Source organism: Vitis vinifera, chromosome 10 (assembly GCF_030704535.1).
Source record: "Vitis vinifera cultivar Pinot Noir 40024 chromosome 10, ASM3070453v1".
NCBI lineage: Eukaryota > Viridiplantae > Streptophyta > Magnoliopsida > Vitales > Vitaceae > Vitis > Vitis vinifera.
Window position 1 is genome coordinate 4131921 of NC_081814.1, and position 22109 is coordinate 4154029.

A 22109-nucleotide genomic window follows, 5' to 3' on the forward strand; every position below is an offset into this window, starting at 1 on the left:
ATATAAAATTAAGAATATTTCAAATTTTCAAATACACATTTGTTTTACAACACATCGTAAAACAGTTTTCAAGAACTGTTCTAAAAAACTATTTTTAAAACTATTTTATAAAATATTTCTTTAACATAACCTACTTTTCCCACCTATAGTCATTTTTATAACAGGGTTTTGATAATAGGAAATTAGATATCGAATTCTAATGGTTGACCCTTCGTTTTCTTACTTTGTTTTAAATGTAAATGTGTATTGGAATTCATCTAACACTTTTCTAGTATTGAATTATATAGGGCATTTTTTTTTTCTGAAGTTTTTACTTAAGTGTGAAGGACTGGTTTGAATCAGTGGTGGATAGAGAATCAAATCCTTTCACTTTATTTACCTGAGATTCGTTCCTTAAGAGCATACAGAAATCTACTGTGTCTTCTGGGGATCTACCACAGTTTTTCATTCTGCAAGGCCACCAAATCCAAAACCAACCAATGCTCTTTCAAAGTTCAAAGAAACATGAATTGTAATGAATTAATAATTGGTGGCATTGAAGCAGGACAATGGGATATTTGAATAATCGTTACATCAATAATTCAGCAATAACTTGAACGTCAAATGGCCCTTCTTTCTTCCTCCAAAAGTATCTGAAAGGAACTGTTATTGTTGCAGTGGGAATACTGATGAAAGTACGGGATGGAGATGTGTGGATCCAAATGCAACCAAGGGACTTCTTCCAAAGGAGAGAGGGCCGACCCAGTACAGAAATATGACAAGGACCCAGCTAACTGCCAAGTCCTTGTACGTAAGCTATGCGAGCAATATCCAATTATACATGTGAATACCAGCTTTTTCTGTGGATCAAAATTCTCAGCCTTTGCAATATCTATATGCGAGCAATTACTAGGCATAGAGTGTTTATCTAACCATATGGGAAATATATTTCATTCTAAAATTTAATACTTCCAAGGTGATAGAAAGAGAGAATTTGATGGTACTACATTTAGGAAGAGTGTAGAAGCACATTATTGGACATACAACAAATCAGTCTTCTAGGATGATAACTCAAGAAATGTCTCCATAATGTGTGTTAAGTTTTAAGATGATTAATTATAAATCTTATAAAGTTTCAAAATGAGTGTATGTTAACTAGTCCTTATTGTAAGCCTTGAGATAGAAACAGTCCATAGAATTAGTATCTTGTGATGTGATTAAGTTGCACTTTAAGTGTGAGTGCAACTCAACCAAGCAAAATAAAGCTAATAAGGTACCCAAATTGACAGGTGATCCAAGTTAAACTCATACATGAAACTTATTTGTTTAAATTTAACTCAATTCAAATCTTTTTTTTTTTTTTTAATATGATTGGGTTTAAATAGGATTAAACTTGAATTAGTAAATATAAGTTTTAATTAGTTGTATTTATTAGCTTAACATTAATTTTTTAAATAATATTTAAATAGTAAATATTTGTTGTAATAAATAAAATAAGTATTAGTGGAACATTATTACATAATATATATTTATAATTTAAGTTTTATATAAATATATAATGTCTTGGGTCCAAAAAGTAGTATCAAGAGCCACGCGATGGGTTAATGACCCCACGATGGTTGCAAATCATTGTTAATAAATGGGTGGCCGATGATAAGCCTTAGAAGCGGTACCTATTAGCAAGAATTATTCATTCTTTTGAGTGTAACAACTTAAAGACCAACTAAATGATGTTCAATGCTACATAGCCTTGGGACTGATTGTAAGATGTCCAAAGCTACAAAAGCGAATATGACACCTTCAAAAGATAGCTAAACGATTTTAAAGTGAAGTGATTAATGTCTTGGGTCCAAAGACTAGTATCAAATTGGTGGGTGGTTACGCTCCATTGTAAACAAATGGGTGCTTGATAATAAACCTTGGAAGTGGTCAAATGGGTGGTTGATAATAAGCCTTGGAAGTGGCATCAACTAGCAGGAATTAATTATTTTTTGAAGTGTAACCACTTTAAGGCCAACCGTATGAAAGAGAGCTTAAAATGACATAAAATATAGGAATAAAAACTTGTATTTTTCAAAACCCAAAAGGTCAATCGAAACATTGAATGGCTGCTCGATTCATATTCGTATGGATACTAGCAAATTGGAGGCTTAATGGACACTTTCCATACTCCTGACATATCACAAGAACCACAAATGTTTGTTTGGAGGAGTTTGCACAGTACAGGACAGGACATTGGTCCCGGCATGTATATAAGTAATCTTCAAAAATCATAAAAAGCAAATAAAATAAAATACAATATTTCTTATTTTATTGTATTCCACCTATCAATATAAAAAATCTTCAAATATAAATTTATATTAATTACATGTAATTTTCTAAACTTCTTTTAACTTTACTAAATTTGTTTCATTATATATATAGATTCTAAATCAAATAACATATATATATATATTTTCACTGGACAGATAGATTAAAAAGTCATGCAAAACTTCAAGTGTTAGAGTTTTTTAATAAGACAAATAATTTAAAATTAAAAAATAACTCATTTGCTAGTAAATTTTATGAATTAAAATCAGTTTAAAATGGTTTTGTTGTTTTTCCTTTTCATATAATGTGCTTCCTTTTAAGCTTACCACATCTTCAACATATATGGGTTCAGGAAGAACAACTTTTGAGGGCTTCAAGAGTCTCCATCAGGAGGATGGAGTGGTGATTTTAGATATGAAAACCACTTATATCAAACTTGGATGAACTATATCTTCAAAAGCACTATCTCTCGGGCAATCTCTCTAACCTCAAGATGGGTGAACTTAAACCAATAGTACTTTCTTTTTTTCCTTTATTTAGAGTGTTTTGAATAATGACATATACGTACAAAGAAAATGACATTTCACCTACTCGCATGATGATTTAAAGTAGTTGAGTACATGAAAATATGGCTACCCATAGTCGCTGTGTCAATGATTGCTAAAATTAAAAAAGAAAAAAAGGTCATTGGATAATTAATTTTAAAAAAATTAAAATTAAAATTAAAGCTTTCACAAAATCCATTTAGTATATATAACTTGTTTTTTGGCTAGAATTTAAAAAAAAAAAAAAAGGTTGTTGTATAATTATTTTTTTTTTAAAAAAAAAAAGCTTTCACAAAATCCATTTAGTATATATAACTTATTTTTTGTTCTTATTTTTATTTTTCCATGCAATTATTATATTAATTTTTTATTAATTAATGTTGGATTTTTTAGGTTTTAATTTTGAAAACTTTTAACATTTTAAGAAAATTTGTATTTAGTTTAAATTATAAGAGACAACATGCATCAATAAGAAATCTTAACAATAATCAAAGTTTGATTAATCACTTATATTTTATTTAAAATTTTAATGATATTATGGATAAATTTTTAGTAAAAAATAATTTTCAATTAATTTATATTTAATTATTTGAAAATATATATTAAAATTTATTAGAAAAATTATTGAATTCTTTGAAAAAAAATTAGGATTATCTTTGCTAAAATGTTTCTAAAATTATTAAAAATTATATTTGAAGTAATTTATTCCTATTATTTTCTTAAAAGTTACATACTTTGGATGTTTTCTTAATTCTTTTTTATAATATTTAAATTTATTTGATATTTTGATTTTTTTTTTTTAATTTGATAATTCGTATCTATTTTATTGAATGATAACTTGGGCATCATTAAGTGCTTCTAAAATTTGACAATGACTATTATCTTGGTGTGCATTATTTGACAATATTTTTATTTAAAATATTTTTAATAAAAGGGCTTTCTTTTGAAGTATTTTTCTTTTGGAAGAACCACCAATTAAATATCTCCTTGGCAAGCATTAAAGTGATTTTATAATTCTTTTTTAAAATTGATTTTTAAATTTTGCTATTTCTCTTTCAAAGCTCTTTAAAAATACTGTAAATTGCATTCTTAATATAAAAAATTTCTATTTGTCATGAGAAAAGCTTCCCATGGTGTAAAAAGCAACAAGCAAGACTCCAAGGCTCCTTGTCTATAAATTCAGTCCATTGTTATAGCAAAACTACAAGCCTCACTACTTGATTCATCCTCAATCTGGTTGCGTGCCCTCTTCTCTTTAATTTAATAATTTATTATTACTCCTAATGGCCTGTTCTTGGGGCTTTTATGCTTGGTCCATTCCTGCAGTTGGCCCAAACAAATTCAGAGAAATAGGCAAGACTAACTTCACCAGAATTGTGCCTATGCCTGATACGCACAAATGGAGTATTGCCCACGATCACACCTTGGTTTCTATCCCCTTAAAGAAAGATAACCATTCACCTGAACTTGGCAGTTTTACTGTTAAGATTGCCTTACTGCTTTCCATTATTTTATAGTTCTTATTATGCCATGCATTTTCTAACTTTCTAATTTCCTAACTTTACAGGATGAGTTCTACAATGAACATGCACAAAAGTTAAAGGAAGTTAAGCATGTATTCAGCAAACTAGGAGAAGATGCAATGGAAAGCATGATGATGATTGATGCCATACAACGCCTAGGCATTGATCATCACTTCGAAGAGGAGATTGAAGCAGTTCTGCAGAAGCAGTATATGAAATCTAGCATTCATGGTGATTGTGATGAGGATCTTTATGAGGTTGCACTCCGCTTTCGCCTATTGAGACAAGAAGGTTACACTCTGCCCGCAGGTGGTTTCTTTTTCTTTTTATTTCTCTTTTCTTTTTTAATTAACCTTACCGACATTTATCAAGAGTCGTTTGTTTCTGAAAGTGAATTTACTGGTTAATGTGCATGGATAGATGTGTTGAATAACTTCAAGAACAAGGAGGGGAAGTTTAAACAAAACCTACGCGAAGACATCAGAGGATTGATGGGTTTGTATGAAGCTTCTCAGCTAAGTATAGGAGAAGATATACTTGAGGAAGCCGGAAATTTCAGCAGTCTACTCCTTAATGCATGTTTGCAACATCTTGATCGTCATCAAGCTGCAGTTGTTAAGAATACATTGGAGCATCCCCATCACAAGAGCTGGGCACGGTTCATGACCAAAAACTTCCTTACTGATTTCCAGGGCACAAATGGATGGATAAATGCATTGCAAGAATTAGCAAAAATAGATTTCAATATGGTTAAATCCGTGCATCAAAAGGAGATGCTTCAAATTTCCAAGTCTGTTTGAAAAATTGCATTGTGATTATATTTACTTTCTTGTTATATATTCTTAAGACACTTTGATCTCTAACTAATATTTGTCATATTAATTATTAGATGGTGGAAGGACCTAGGTTTGACCGAGGAGTTGAAGTTTGCAAGAGACCAACCACTGAAATGGTACATATGGCCAATGGCAATCATCCCAGATCCAAGGTTGTCAGAGCAAAGGATTGAGCTCACAAAACCTATCTCTCTAATCTACATAATAGATGACATTTTTGATGTTGGTGGAACCCTTGATGAACTCACTCTGTTCACAGAAGCTGTTAATAGGTAGAAATGGACTAATTCATTGATTCGCTAATGGGTGTGTATGTGTGTATATATATATATACATAATTCCAATAATTTGTGTCATTAATTATTGTATATAGATGGGATTTGTCTGCTTTCAAAGAGCTTCCAGAGTACATGAAGATGTGTTTCAAGACTCTTGATGACATCACGAATGAGATCAGTACCAAGGTCCACAAGGAGCATAAGTGGAACCCAGTGGGCTCTCTACGGAAGGCGGTAATATTCAAAACATTTTTGTATGGGTTTCAGTGGGATTACAAATGTAGCACGCTTAACAGATCCCCCATTGCTGCAGTGGGCGAGTTTATGCAACGCATTTCTAGTAGAGGCAAAATGGTTTGCTTCTGGGCATGTGCCAAAGGCTGAGGAGTACTTGAAGAATGGGGCCGTTAGTTCAGGGGTACATGTGGTGCTAGTTCACTTGTTTTTTCTATTGGGTCATGGCATAACCAAGGAAAATGTAGATCTTGTGGATGACTTTCCAGGCATTATATCTTCTACAGCAACAATTCTTCGTCTTTGGGATGACCTCGGAAGCGCCAAGGTAAATGCCAACCACATGCAGGTTGTTAATTAATCTGTCTACAATTTTTCATGTTTGGTTTATAAAAAGTTATTTTGAGGTGGCCTTAAAAGTTAAATGTAGTGTTGGCCTAATTGATGTTTTGAAGTGGTATGTCATAATGTTTGGTTTCACAGAACCACCCTAAGTTGAATAAATTGACAGGATGAGAATCAAGACGGGCATGATGGGTCCTATGTAGAGTGCTACTTGAAGGAACACCGAGGCTCTTCAGTTGAAAATGCAAGACAAATCGTAGCCCATATGATTTCAGATATGTGGAAGCGCCTCAACAAGGAATGCCTCTCTCCAAATCCAATTTCAACTTCTTTTACAAAAGGCTCCCTCAATATTGCAAGAATGGTCCCTTTGATGTATAGTTATGATGACCAACAGTGCCTTCCTGGCCTTGAGGAGCATATGAAGTCCTTGCTCCTTGAGAATCTACCATACAGAAACGCTCAAAAAATAGATGAGTGAAATTTTTGCCTCAGCCTATTGGAGATACGCTTTGATGTAGTGAAATTTGCACTCTTCCTACAAGAACAGCATCCTCTTTTGCATCCCATTGGAGATACTCATGGCCTCAGTGCAATCTTATTGAATAAATTTACCTGCAAGTCATTTCCGTTTCCACTGCCTAAGCAAGTTCTTTAGACAAGAAAATCCTTTGGTTTGGATTCCTTTTGCAAATGATTCCAAACTACTGCATGCATCTGGTCCACTTGGATGTACACGTGCTATTCAACGTTTTCTTTTCCGTCACGAAATCATAATTGCAGCCATGTGATAAAAACTTGAAATGCTGCTCAAAATCACGAAAACATGCATGTGATTTTGAAGTACTTCGACGTGGCCCTTTCTAGCCCAAGTTTGAGTCATCCCTTATCGCATGACATGTTCATATAGTGCTAAGCAATCAGAACCAATTGGGGTTAAGGAGTTGATCTTGAATGGGAGAAAAGTTCTACTAGTCATTAAGGAATGTAGGATTTTTCAAGAGCGAGAATAGGATTACAATGTTGCACCTAAGACCTAAAGGATTTTTGGAAGAGAGAAATTGAAGAATTATTTACTTGTGATTCTCATTGATATGGTTAGTATATATACAGATTGCATGAGTACGAAAATAGGAAACTGATTACAAAGAAATAGGAAACAAAATAAATTGAGTAACTATACAAATAAATGGTATAACTACAAATATTCCAAAATATTCAAAACTTGGAAATCCCTTGATTTTCTCCCTTGACTTTCTCAACTTGATTGTATATCCTTATCAAGACCTCCCACCAAACAAAACTCTGATATGATATTAAAACTATCAAATCTTTTTAAAAGCTTAAACTTATAGGACTTAAACCCACATTGTATATCATGTACTCTAACAACGTGAAGCCATACTATTCTGTGTTGACCTGTCCATCACCTCTAGGGGACAAAGGACTTTTCTTAGGCATTTGATCTAAAGCAGGCTCATATGATCATGCCAAATGACAAGCTTAGTAGGGTTCTGGAAATACACATATAAAAAGGAATTTGAATCCTTGCATGATGAACTCGAATTCAAGCGTATGCCCCTTGATCAAATGATGAGTTAATAAAAATAAATTCACTATGCATGTGAAAACTGGTTTGTTTAGTTTCTTTAGATCCAACATCAGCCTCAATTCCAAGCCACACATATGTAATACTTTGGAAAAAATTTAATCTCTCAGTAGCTGAAATGATAGAATAAATGTATAAAATTTAAGCATGATCAATCATTCAGTGAAATATATATTTTGGTTCTACATCTTGCACAGTTCTTTCAGAAAATCTTTATATTTGTTTCACCCTCCCAGAAACAACCAAAAGCAAATTATTTAGTGGCTTCAAGTTGTTATCTAGTCTATTCGTCAAAATAATCAACCAAAAGCGTGGATTAATCCAGCTAATGTGGGAACACATGCAGCAGAGTTTTCAAACCAAAGAAAACTCCTTCTCATGGGTCATGGTTGTCAGTCACAAGGGAATATAAATCCTGTATAGTCTCTGCAAGTCTATGTCAAGAAATATGGGGGTCCATGAATAGAGAAGCTATCAGTGTAGGGGCTAATAGCGGCCCATGTGAATTTTCATTTCTGATGGTGATGATCGATGTTGGAATTGCTTGAGATAGTGACAGGGAATTGTGTGGCACATATGATCTATCGACGGAGACCCAATTAATTCATGATAAGAAAAATCATTCTAAGATTCATTCACATGTTCTCTCAACCAAAATTAATGTTGGTGCATCGCAAATTAATTTGCATTTCTTTTTGACTTAATATTAGACTTTTGTACCTCTGTGCTAATGATTCTGTTTACGCTAACACTAGTCATGAATATTGGTAAAAAAACTAATCATTTGATTGTTTTCAATTAGATTCTTGCTATAATATCGAAGTGTATTTTTTAATACCTATCAAAAAAAATATTATTACTTAAGTGGTATTGCATGCACATTTTCAAACTAGATCTTATTCCACGTATTGATTAGTCCGAATCCCTTATTCCGTACGTATCTACGACTAATATACCATAACATTTTCCTTTCAATTAAAAGCATTAAAAAGAAGAGGGACCGGAGTTGGAATATCAAACAAGATATCATTGTCATCAATACATGCCCAACCCAGTGTGGACATATTTCAAAACTTGTGCACCTTCTTATTGGGATGAGGTTTAAGTCAAAAGTGACCTCATATCATGCTGCTTCCACACATAAACGTGAGACACGCTAGAGAAACTTTCCCCACTTGGTAAAGATAAGTGCATGAGTAAGAAAAAAAAGGGAAGAGGAAGAAAAAGAGTGAAGATGCAGCCTACATTTCAAACATGTAAAGCTTTCTCTAAATGCTTTACAACATCAAATTCAATAAACTCTATTCCTCGTATGAGCCACACAAACTTTATTACTTCACTCCCCTCACTCCTGGGTAATTAGCATTCTCAACGGGCTTCTCTCATGATCCCATCTCTTCTATGCTTGCTCCATTCTTCTAGTTTGTTGGAGAGATAGGGCTAAATTACTTAAACACAAAAACAAAATCTATTACGATGTAATTAAAAAAAAAAAAGAAGTATTTTAATTGACTTTTATACGTTAAATCAAATTTAAATTTTAAAATTTTTAAAATTCATGTCACTTTCCACCATACCCATTAAACTTGATTTGTAACTTTAAGTAGAATGCATAATCTTTTAAAATATTCAAACTTCAAAATATTTTAATCTTGAAACTTTATAAATTTCAATTGTACTTCTTTTTTATAATATATTCTCTAATAAAATAATATTTTGTATTTATGTACTTACTTCAATCATAAAACAATGGATTTTTTTACAATGCAAACGTCAATTTTTTGTCCACATATGTTTTCACCGGTTCTTTTTGTGGTAAGTAAAGCTCCATCAATAATTTCTTTTTAGTCAAATTGCATAAAAAATACATCATGTTGCCAAAATAAATTTCACTTCATAAATTAAAAATGTTATAATAAATTACTTATTTGAGTTCCAAGTGAAAGAAATTTCTCCCATAAATTAAAAGACATAAAACACAGTACTATTTCAATAATTTAACTCTCCACCTCCATGATTATTGTTATATCTAACAAGCTTAAAATTATCAAGATAAACAAAATAAGCTATAATCAAATATACCTTTGATACAATGAAGAATTCTTCTAATAGTCACTATTAGCGCTTCCATATAATTAGGGATGACAATGGGACGAGTTTTTTTAGGTACCCGTCCTACCCTGATTATATATAAAATTAATTTTTTAAATTAAATTAAATTAATTTTATTTTACTATTTTTAATATATAGATAATAATAAAATATTTTTTTTAATAAAATAAGTTATAAAAAAATATAATAATTTAATTATTTATAAAACATATTTATTTGAATGTAATTTAAAATTTTAAAAGTAATTTTAAAAAATAAAAATAAAAATAAAAAAATAAAAAGTTAAAGGAGGCTGAGCGGGGAGGGTATGAGAGTTTCTTATACCTATCCCATTTAATTTTTTAAATGGGATGAGGATGAAAATTATTTTAGATAAATGGGTCGGGGTTGAGATGGAGGCGACTCATCCCAAACCCGCTCTGTTGTCATCCCTACATATAATAGCTAACAAGTCCAACTCCAAATCAAATATACAACCTTGTACAAGTCAAGGAGCAAAGGCTTGCCATTAAGCTTGTATATCGTGTTGGTTCTATCTTTTCTCTTTCTTTATATTTTGATATTTTTAGTACTTCACATTCTATTAGATTGTTTATTGGATTGCATATGAATTGTTGAAGTTCTTTAAAAAAATTTGCATCATTTAAAAAAAAAAAAAAACAACTTTTTCAATTTGTTTCACTTCAATGCAATATTGTATAACATGAGCCCGAATTAGATTATTTTAAGTGAAAATAAAATCATTCACGTATAAACAAACAAGTAACATATCACTTTTTTCATTGACCTTAATATAAAGATCATTTTTATGAAGATTTAATAAAATTATTCTCTTTAAAATATTTGTCAATTTTATTATTTCATACTCTTGATGTTTGTTATTTTACTTTTTTTTTTCTATTCTAAAACCTTGTTCTTATGCCTTTTACTTCACAACTCATATGTTATTCTACATATATTTTTTCTTTTAAGATGCTCATTAAAAAAATTGATTTTACATCCATTTGTCAATTTTTTTTTCCAATTATTTTAATCTATTAAAGAGATTGTTAATCATATAGTTTGTAGAAGCAAATATCTTGTCATAGCCAATGTTTTATTGTTGTTTATAGCCTTTAACCATCAATCTTGTTTTATACATTTTTTACTTCTTTTGATTTCTTGTTTGCCTTGAATAGTTGTCTTTTTCCCTCATTAGAAGATATTTTAACTTCAATGTGTCATTTTTCCTCAATTTTTTTATTTCATCATGTATAATATCTTTTCGTCCCTTTTTATTTTTTTAAATATTGCATTACTCCCTTAAAATCTATTGATTAATTCATAACTTGCAAGAAAATAAAATAAAATAAAGCAAAAATTATTTTGATTTTTTGTTATCTTATAATTTTGTAGACTCTTGAGCATGGTGTCCTTTAACTTGAGCTTTCCAATTAATGAAAATGATATTCGAACTTCATGTTCATAAATGAAAGTGATAATATAGGTGGAATAGTGACCTTTTATAAGTCTTCACTTATTTTTTTCTTCTTGTTCAAAGTTTAAAGGAGTACCATAGTTATCTTCTTGGATATCCTAATCTCATTTTTTCCTTGATTAAACTTGATAGATCATTAATAATAATTTTTCCATCACTTTGATTGTACAACTTGTAACTTATGGAAAATATACTTTTTACTATTGTCATCAAACTTTGGTTGCTTTTACCATGACACATGAACTTATGGAATGCTTTCAAATGCTCTCAAATGTAAAAATTTTGCTCCTCCCTTTCCAATATTTTTTATGGTGTTTTGTTCCATATACTTTAATTGAGAGAACAATTTGATAAATAAACGATATTGTGAGTTCCTGCAAATCAAAATCCTTTACATTTTTTCTTACTTTTGAATGTTCAACAATAACATTCTGATTCTTATCATGGACACATAATTTGCAATAAAACTAGCATATTGATATCTTATTGATCAATTTTAATCTTTTATGTAAATATCAGTCTTTTTCTAAGAGTTGACCCAAACATAGTTTATTGTTTTTAATGTTTGCAACATAATAATCATTTGAAATAAATTGGCATCTTCCATTTTGAATTTCAAACAAAGCAAAATTGCTTTATCGTTTATCATCATTTTGGATGCATCTCCAAAAATAACTCGGCTACTTCTTTTTGAATCATTGAGTTTGAGGAAGCTGGAAACTTCAGCAGCCAATTCCTTAATACATGATGGTTGAAACATCTTGATGCCATTAAGTTACAGTTGTTAGGCATACATTGGAACATTCCCATCATAAGAGCTTGGTAAGGTTCATGGCCATAAACTCCTCTACCGATTTCTAGGGCACAAATGAATTGAGAAATAACCTGTAAGAACTAACAAATTAACTTGGATTTCCATATGGTTCAGTCCATATGTACAACCAGAGACACTTCAAATTTCCAAGTAAGTTTGAAAAATGATTCAGGGCCTTATTTATTTCATTTCATACAAGATAATGATCCTGACGTCTAATATAAGTCTTTGTCTTAGTTGGAAAGAGCTAGGTTTGGCTAATGAGTATGAAGTTTACAAGAGACCAAACACTGAAATGGCATATGTGGCTCGTGGCAATCCTCCCAGATCCAAGGTTGTCAGAGCAAAGAATTGAGCTCACAAAAACCATCTCTCTAATCTACATTATGATGACGTTTTTTATATTTAAGGGCCGCTAGATGAGCTCACTCTCTTCACAATGGAGTTAATCCATTGATATGCTTATATAAATTAAGTTCCACCAAATTGGGAATTCTTATTTGGAGCAACGTCAAGACTGCATGAAGATATGTGGCAAAACTCTTATGGATTCACCAACCAAAACATGAAGATATACTCTAACCAAATTATCATTTACCCTCTGACCAAATTTCCCATCAAAATGGACATTGAAATTTTTTTGGGAGTCACAAATGGAAGCGCATTTAACGGATCCATTATTTCAACGGTGGGCGAGTTTATGCAATGCATTTATAGTAGAAGCAAAATGATTTTGCTTCAGGGCATGTGCCCAAGGCTGAGGAGTACTTGAAGAATGGAGTCGTTAGTTCAGGGGTACACGTGGTGCTTGTTCACATGGTTTTCTCTTGGTCATGACATAACCAATGGCAATGTAGACCTAAAAGTTTGATGTAACCCATGGAAATGTACACCTTGTGGATGACTTTCCAAGCTTTATGTCTTGAACAGAAAAGATTCCTCTTTCAAATGACCTATGAGGCGCCAAGGCAAGGCCCAGGCCCATAGGTTATTAATATGTTATGCCGTTATTTCCTTGGACCACACAGCCACCTGAAATTTCGTTTGTAGGTAGATTGGGTAGATCTAAAAGTTTGATGTAGCTTTCACCTAAGGAAAACCAATCAAGGAACATGGAAAACAAAGTGCAACCCATATGATTTCAGACACGTGGAAGCGCCTCAACCAAGAATGCCTCTCACCAAATCCATTTTCAACTTGTTTCAAAAAAGGTTCCTTTAATAATGCAATACTGGTTCATTTGATGTCACACTCAGGATGACAAACATTGCCTCCCCAGCCTTGAAAAGTGCATATCAAGTCTCTGCTCTTAAGTGTAGGGAATTAAACTAAATTCCCAACCCGTGAGAAACAAAAAATAGAGAAAACACACGCCAAAGAAAAAACAATCACACACACAAGACAGTATTTACGTGGTTCGGCAATTTGCCTACGTCCACGGAGTTGCAGGGATATCACTATTATCAGGGAAGAATACAGAGTACAACCTGGCGGCTACAATATTCTCTATATATATATAGCACGGCAATCCTACCATACTAAAAAACCCTAATTACAAAATGTGGTTCCACAATGGGCTAAACGGGCCCAACAGGCCTCAATAAATCTCCCATTAAAAAGCCATGCAATATTATTCGGGTGGGGTCGTCAAACCGGATCAAACAAAACTAGGCTCTACAAAGCCCAACAAATCTCCCACTTGGAGACTAGTCCAATCACCAACATCAAACCGCTATCCTCCAAGAAACGATCCCTCATCCCTACAACTCATCCTCCTGTCCTCAAGCTAGAAGACCAATTAAAGCTGCGCACAGCTTCAACTTCTCAATAGTGACACCCTTAGTCAACATGTCTCCAGGGTTCTTAGATCCACAAATCTTCTCAAGTATTACCAGTTTATCCTCAACAAGATAACGGATAAAGTGGTATTTTGTTTGTATATGTTTCGACTTTGAATGAAAAGCCAAATTTTTGGCAAGAAAAATTGCACTCTGACTGTCACTGTGTAGAATGCCCATCTCCTGCTTCTTACCCAATTCATCTAAGAAACCATGTAGCCAAATCATCTCCTTTCCAGCTTCAGTTGCTGCAACATACTCAGCTTCTGTAGTAGACAAAGTAACAATATTCTGTAGATTTGAAGTCCATGATATAGTTGTACCACCTAGAGTAAAAACAAACTCAGTAGTACTCTTTCTACTATCAATATCACCAACAAAATCAGCATCTACATAACCCTGCAGTTTCAAACTTGCACCTGTGAAGCAAAGACATGTATCTAATGAACCCTTCAGATATCTTAAAATCCACTTGACTGCCTCCCAATGCTGCTTTCTAGGCCTACTCATGAATCTGCTCACAACTCCCACTACATGTGCAATGTCTGGCCTTGTACACACCATAGCATACATCAAGCTGCCAATAGTTGAGGCATAGGGCACCTTGCTCATATGGTCCCTTTCTTCTTCTATCTTTGGTGACTGTTCTTTGCTTAGTTTGAAATGACTACCCAAGGGTGTGCTCGCTGGTTTAGCTTCATTCATGTTGAACCTGCTGAGAACTTTCTTCACATACTCTGACTGTGAAAGCTTCAATGTACCATTAGCCTTGTCTCTAATGATTCTCATACCAAGGATTTGCTTTGCAACTCCCAAATCCTTCATTGCAAACTGTTTGGACAATTGTTTCTTCAGATTATTAATCTTCTCAATGTCAGACCCTGTAATAAGCATATCATCCACATACAATAGTAATATGATATAAGAATTGTCAAAGGACTTAAAATAGCAACAGTGATCAGCTTCACATCTCTTGAACCCAATTCTATGCATAAAATTGTCAAACTTCTTGTACCACTGTCTAGGAGTTTGTTTAAGGCCATACAAGCTCTTTCTCAGTTTGCAGACTAGATTCTCTTGTCCCTGAACAATGAACCCTTCTGGTTGAATCATGTAAAGGTCTTCCTCCAAGTCACCATGAAGGAATGTTGTCTTCACATCTAACTGCTCAAGATGTAAGTTTTCTGCAGCCACCATTCCAAGTACAAGTCTAATTGTTGACATCTTCACAACTGGAGAAAATATCTCTGTGTAGTCAATGCCCTCCTTCTGCTGGAACCCTTTAACAACTAATCTGGCCTTGTAACGTTTGCTACCATCATGCTCATTCTTTATTCTGTATACCCATTTGTTGTGCAAAGCCTTCTTTCCTACTGGCAATTCAGTCAGTTCCCATGTCTGATTCCCCAATAGGGAATCCATCTCATCTTTCATGGCTAACTCCCACTTGCTTGAATTCTCATCTTGCAAGGCTTCATCATAACACTCTGGCTCACCACCATCAGTCAACAGGAGATAATTTAAAACAGGTGAATAACGCTGCGGAGGTCTAATGTTCCTAGAAGATCTGCGAACTTCAACTACAGGTGTACTCAGATCTACCTGTGAATTTACATTCTCCTTATCTTCTTCACCCCCTTTTTGGACAGTACTTTCAGTCAATTCATCTAAGTTGACAAACTCAGATTTCTTTTTATCTATCTCTATAACATCTGACACTACAGATGACCTGTCTTTGTACATAACCTGTTCATTAAATATCACATTTCTACTTCTGATGATTTTCCTGTTTTGTTCATCCCAAAACCTATAGCCAAACTTCTCATCACCATAGCCAATGAAAAAACATATTTTTGACTTTGCATCAAGTTTACTACGAGCATCAGAATCAATATGAACATAAGAAATACAACCAAAAACTTTTAAATGTGAAAACTTCACCTCTTTACCGCTCCAAAACTCCTCAGGAAGTCTGAACTCCATGGGAACTGATGGTCCTCGGTTTATCAGGTAAGCTGCAGTGCTAACAGCATCAGCCCAAAAAGTTTTTGGTAGTCCAGCATGCAACCTCATACTTCTAGCACGCTCATTGAGAGTTCTGTTCATGTGCTCAGCCACACCATTCTGCTATGGTGTCCCAGGAATGGTCTTCTCCATCCTAATTCCCTGTGCAGCACAATACTCACTGAACCCTCCATCTATGTACTCTCCTCCATTATCTGACCTCAAACATTTTATTTTCAAACCTGTTTCTGTCTCAACCATGGCCTTCCACTTCTTAAAAGTTTCAAATACATCAGATTTATTTTTCAGAAAATAAACCCATACCTTTCTACTTGAGTCATCAATAAAAGTGATGTAGTAACTTGAACCTCCTAGGGATGCAACCGGGGAAGGCCCCCACAAATCAGTGTGTACTAGTTCCAATTTTTCAGCCTTCGGTGTCCTGCCAGTTTTCAAGAAGCTCACCTTTTTTTGCTTTCCTAAGATTCAACTTTCACACATGTCAAAATCAATGGATTTCAATTCTGGTAGTTTTCCTTTTGACAACAACATCTTCATCCCTTTCTCACTCATGTGACCAAGTCTGCGGTGCCATAGGCTTGTATCAGTACTTGTATCAGCAACTGCAATTGTGTCTCTTGGACATGAGGTCATATACAGAGTACCAGTCTTCTTTCCACGAGCCAATACCCTAGCTCCCTTTGTAACCTTCCAAGTACCACCAACAAATAGTATTGCATGTCCTTCATCATCAAGTTGTCCAACAGAATCAGATTCCTCCTCAGGTTAGGAATATGTCGAACCTTCTCCAGTAACCAAACAGACCCATTGGGCAACGATATCCGGACGTCTCCCAGACCCACAACATCCAAGGCTAAACCATCAGCCAAATACACCTTACCAAAATCACCTGCAATATAATTCTGTATGATTTCTCGGTGTGGAGTGGTATGAAACGAAGCTCCTGAATCCAAAACCCAATCATCAAGTGGACTGTCTACTGCAAGAAGTAATGCATTATGTACCTCTTCTGTTACAGCATTAGCAGAATCATCTTCATTCTTCTTCTTAGGGCTTTTGCATTGCCTTTTAAAGTGACCTGTTTTCCCACAATTCCAGCATTGTACTTGTTGGCCTGATCTAGATTTACTTCTATTCCGATTAGAATTTCTGGAATTTGATCTACCCTGATTTGAATTTCTGTTATTACCTCTGCCTCTTGTCTCAAGGTTTAGGGCAGAACCAGATCCTGAGGTTTCACCTGCATCTCTTTGGCGAATCTCCTCAGCCAAAATTAAATCTCGTATATCATTGTACTTGAGCTTTTCCTTTCCAGTAGAATTGCTTACTGCCATCCTCATTGCCTCCCAACTGTTTGGCAAAGAAGCCAAGAAGATCAAAGCATGAATCTCATCATCAAAATCAATTTCTACAGACGACAATTGATTTGTGATTGTATTAAATTCATTCAGATGTTGTGCTACTGATGCATTCTCTGCCATCTTCAAATTGAACAATTTCTTCATCAGATGCACCTTATTGTTTGCGGACGGCTTTTCATACATACCGGACAAAACCTTCATCAGATCTGCTGTGGTCTTCTCCTTTACAACATTATGTGCAATAGACCTAGACAGAGTTAACCTAATAACTCCTAGAACCTGTCTGTCAAGAAGCGCCCATTCCTCAGCCTTCATACTCTCAGGTTTTGTCCCCAAAAGAGGCAGATGTAATTTCCTCCCATAGAGATAATCTTCAATCTGCATCCTCCAATATGCAAAGTTTGTGCCATCAAACTTTTCTATTCCAGACGCCTTTCCTGCTTCCTCTGCCATTGCTCCCACTCAAACCTAACCCTAGGCTCTGATACCAGTTGTAGGGAATTAAACCGAATTCCCCACCCGTGAGAAACAAAAATAGAGAAAACACACGCCAAAGAAAAAACAATCACACACACAAGACAGTATTTACGTGGTTCGGCAATTTGCCTACGTCCACGGAGTTGCAGGGATATCACTATTATCAGGGAAGAATACAGAGTACAACCTGGCGGCTACAATATTCTCTATATATATATAGCACGGCAATCCTACCATACTAAAAAACCCTAATTACAAAAGGTGGTTCCACAATGGGCTAAACGGGCCCAACAGGCCTCAATAAATCTCCCATTAAAAAGCCATGCAATATTATTCTGGTCGGGTCATCAAACCGGATCAAACAAAACTAGGCTCCACAAAGCCCAACATTAAGCACTGTGCCTTTAGTGCCTATTTTTTATCATTTTTTTTTTCATATATACCATTTTTAATAAATAAAAAAAACTTTCTCTAATCTCCTCTCAACATATTAAACCTAAATTCTAGTTGATTAAGGTTGTGAATCACATACGAAATACAATGAATAATGAAATTGATGACAATTTTTAGGTAAGATTTATAACTTTCATTTTTTTTATAAAGAAATATATATATTTATAAAAAAAAAAATCGACGACCTAGGTGGGGCTCCGGCGACCTGGGTGGGGCTTCGACGTCCTGGGAGGCGGTAGCGGCAATGGTGGTTAGGCTAAATTTTTTTGCTTATAATAAAAGAAAAAGAATGCTAAAATGTGGGGTGGGGGTTGGGAAAAAAAAAATGGGTGCAATTGGGACGTGAGGTTGGGGAGGAGAGAGGGGGAGGAAGGACTAGGGGAGAGTAGTTTAGGAATGTAAAATATTGCATTAGTAAAAATGGTGTTGTGAATAGCAATTGGAAAAGATAAAAGAGAAAAAAATTCTCTTTTCATGATAATAAAGTGAAATATCATAAATATCCTTTCATTAAAAGCTTTCAAAATTCAAAGCATTTAAAATACTCCACTTTTGTTGTCATGATATTTAAGGTATGTGAGCCCCACATTAATTATAATCATTGACATCTAATTTTAAATCAAAATTTGTCGGGATATTTAAGGTATGGGGCCCCACATTAATTATAATCATTGATATCTAATTTTTAAATAAAAAATTTGGGTTTTAACAACTATATATAATGATTGAAAACAAAACAAGTTTCATGATTATGTAATAAGAATAATGAACTTTTCATATATAGATTTATTAATTTTAAGTTAATAAATCATATTTTTGTATCGAGTTCAAGCAAGATGGAACTTTTTTTATTTCGATTGTCTAAAAAGAATTAAAAAATGATGGAGAATGTTTAATTGTTTTTTATTTTTTATAATAAAATAATTTCAAAAAATTATATGATTTTTCTATATTTTTCCTTTGCATTGTGTTTTTTCTTAATTTTTGTATATATATTTTTTCTTTTTTTCTTTTTCAATGCATCGAGTTGACTATATTAATACATATAATATGTTGAATATCAATGAGGTATAAAAAAAAAAATCTCTATCATTATTACTTTTATTATGAAATACAGGTGCACAAAAATATATTGTAGTTACAATATATATATAAATTATTAAACAATTTCAATGCATTGAGTGAATGATATTAATATATTGATATGATATATTAATATTAATGCTAATAGGATATAAATAAATATTTCTTCAATTATTACTTTTATCATAATATAGGTATGGTATAAATACATTATACTTATAATATAAATACACTAATATAACAATACATTACAACATAATTTAATTTATTTAAAAAAAAAATATCATGTGCTATATCAAAAAAATAGTTGTGTAATTCAATTAATGAGTGCTCATAAAAAATAATTGTTCAAGATAGCAAAGTTTTTAATTGTATATTATATATATAGAACAACATAATAACCTTATCGTGTGGTTTTTATTTAAGAGATACTGAAAATTTTTTTTTTTTATCAAGTTCTTTAAAAAAAAATCTTTTTTTTTAAAAAAAAAAGTACATTTAAAAATTTTTAATTTCTTATAATAAAATAAAAAAAATTATGCAATTTTTTATTTTAATCTTTTATTATTTTTCTTTGACATATATATATATATACTTTTTCAATTTTTTTCAACCCCACACAACCAAAAAAGTAACAAAAAAAATGACAAATGTATTAAATATATCAAAATGATGTCATAATGAAAAATCATTTATGATGTTAATACAGAATAATAAACTAGGTTAATAATGCATAATTTATTATATTATTTTTATAGAAATTCTAGTATTTATGTAAATAATAAAATTATATCTATTTTTTTACTTTCCAAGTAAAACTTTGTTAAATAACATGTTGATTACAAAAGTGGGAAACAATGTTTTGAGACAAAAACACCCAATTACGAAAAAGATACCCATCATGTTAAAGGACCCAGAGGATTCAACATTATTGTCAAGTCTAAATTTTGTATCATGCTTTTTGTGGAAAAATTTTGTATGACCTTCACCCTCACAAATAATCAATATAACATTTTAGTTTTATTATTTATTTAATTAGTTTCCAAGTTTCCATTTCAATCTATTCCGTTAGGCAATCTCACTAACCTCAAGATCATGTGGCAAGAAAGAAATGGACCATTTACCTTGAAAAATGTTGAATTATGTCATCGCCTTTTTTTTTTTTGGATACTTTAAACCCGTTTAAAAGTGAATTTAAAAATAGTTTCTAACATTTCTAATACTTCAATGATAAAAAGTTTTAAATATTAAAAATATTAAAAATATTTTCTAAAATCAATGTCAAAATTCTTTATATTTTGTTAGAAAAATAGAGAAAAAAAACATATACCCAAATAATAAAAGCAATGGTCACCATTTGTACGTTCCATCAGACAAAGTTACAAAGTCCTTGAGTTCTCACCTAGATATTTAAGTTAAATAATTTAACCACACTACTACAAAAAATGAAATCAATGGCGTTTTATTTCTTGGCGCTTTTAAAAAGCGTCATTGCTTATTAATAAAAATGACTTTTCTTGGCGCTTACATTCCCTTGACGCTTTGTAGGTAGAAACAATGGTGCTTTAAAACAATGACGCTTTTAGAAGGGTCATTGTAAGATGAAATTTAAATGATGGCACTCTTAGAAGCGTCATTGAATGAGTAGCTTAACCTTGGCGCTTTATAAGAGCGCCATCTTTAAGTACACATAATCTCGCAATCTCCACTTTAACCTCATAGTTCTTGCACTCGATGCGCAATACTCACACTCACCTCCAACAAATCAACAAGTGTTCGTTCTAAAGCCAGATGATTTTTGTCAACACCCACGAGTTGCCAAAACACTCCTAGCAGTATTGGGTTTCCAACATTCTCTTGTTGAGAGAGATTTCAAAAAATCGTGATGTTGAAACCCAACCCTAATGGACATTGTTGTGCATAACCATGGTATATCTTTTTATCTCCCTTGAAATTAGCTTTTCCATTATTTGCATGATGGCCTTTGATTCTCTTATACCATTTTAAGGATTCAATTTCTTTTATTTTAGGGCTTTAATTTCTTCCTTACACCATTCTTACAGATTTCAATTTCTCAATTGGAATTACCTGTTGCAGAGTGTACTCACCATTCCACTGTGAAAGTGCATTCAAATTTTTGGCAGACCCGTGCCTCTAGGCCCCATTCTCGCTGTCTACAGCCTCTCCATGGCCTTGATTTCAACCGTTATCTTCACCGGGACGTTTTTCTCCACCGCCACTGAGATCCGGGACACCCAGTGGTTCTGGTGGAGGTCCAAGACCCCATTACAACGGCTGTTATGCTTCCTTTTGGGGACACAACCATCGGGGCCAACCTTCTTCTGGTTGTACGCCTACTACCTCTCTCACTTCCTCCACATGTTCCGCACATACTTCACCATATTAGGACATCGTAAGCTGGGTTTACTCAACATTTTCAAGAACTTAATGATGTTATGCATGTTATTTATGTGGCTTGAATTCTCACAGTCATTCCAATTAGTAAAAATCATGTTGGCCACCCTAGTGTACTTTGTTGTATACGGCTACAAGTTCTGGGTTGCAATCGGGCCACCCAGTACATGCTTCCCGTATGTGTTGAGCTGCCAAATAGTTTTATTGGGCTCTAATGTCCTCTGCCATGTGGGGGCCCTTTTACTTCACTTGAGGAAAGATGGCTGTAATGGAATTGGGGCCTGGATCTTCAATAAAACTTCCTTAAAGGAATTGTTGGATATTTGGCAGAAGCACATTTAACAAGTCACCTTTGTTCTTTAAGTCCAATGAGAATGTGATGGACTCTGTTTCTA

General features: G+C 33.3%; 2 protein-coding genes across 2 annotated transcripts; both read left to right on the forward strand.

Moving 5' to 3' along the window:
- Nucleotides 1-4036: 4036 nt before the first annotated feature.
- On the forward strand, nt 4037-6687 carry LOC100854680 ((3S,6E)-nerolidol synthase 1-like). The gene is made up of 7 exons (XM_059740361.1): nt 4037-4315; nt 4402-4666; nt 4778-5147; nt 5247-5465; nt 5567-5705; nt 5785-6033; nt 6217-6687. The coding sequence occupies exons 1-7, from the start codon at nt 4118-4120 to the stop codon at nt 6529-6531; spliced, it is 1755 nt and encodes a 584-aa protein (XP_059596344.1). The 5' UTR covers nt 4037-4117; the 3' UTR covers nt 6532-6687.
- A 14733-nt stretch (nt 6688-21420) lies between these two features.
- LOC132254508 (elongation of fatty acids protein 3-like) lies at nt 21421-22109 on the forward strand (the record flags this gene model as incomplete). The annotated part of the gene is made up of 1 exon (XM_059740346.1): nt 21421-22109. A coding segment is annotated over one exon (636 nt), but the record flags the coding sequence as incomplete, so codon positions are not given.

Excerpts from the sequence above, each read along its gene's own strand:
- LOC100854680 (XM_059740361.1), top strand. The coding sequence starts at position 4,118 with ATGGCCTGTTCTTGGGGCTTTTATGCTTGGTCCATTCCTGCAGTTGGC. Across the intron at positions 5,148-5,246 it reads GAGATGCTTCAAATTTCCAA|ATGGTGGAAGGACCTAGGTT; the intron begins GTCTGTTTGAAA and ends ATTAATTATTAG. Across the intron at positions 5,706-5,784 it reads TGGGCTCTCTACGGAAGGCG|TGGGCGAGTTTATGCAACGC; the intron begins GTAATATTCAAA and ends CCATTGCTGCAG.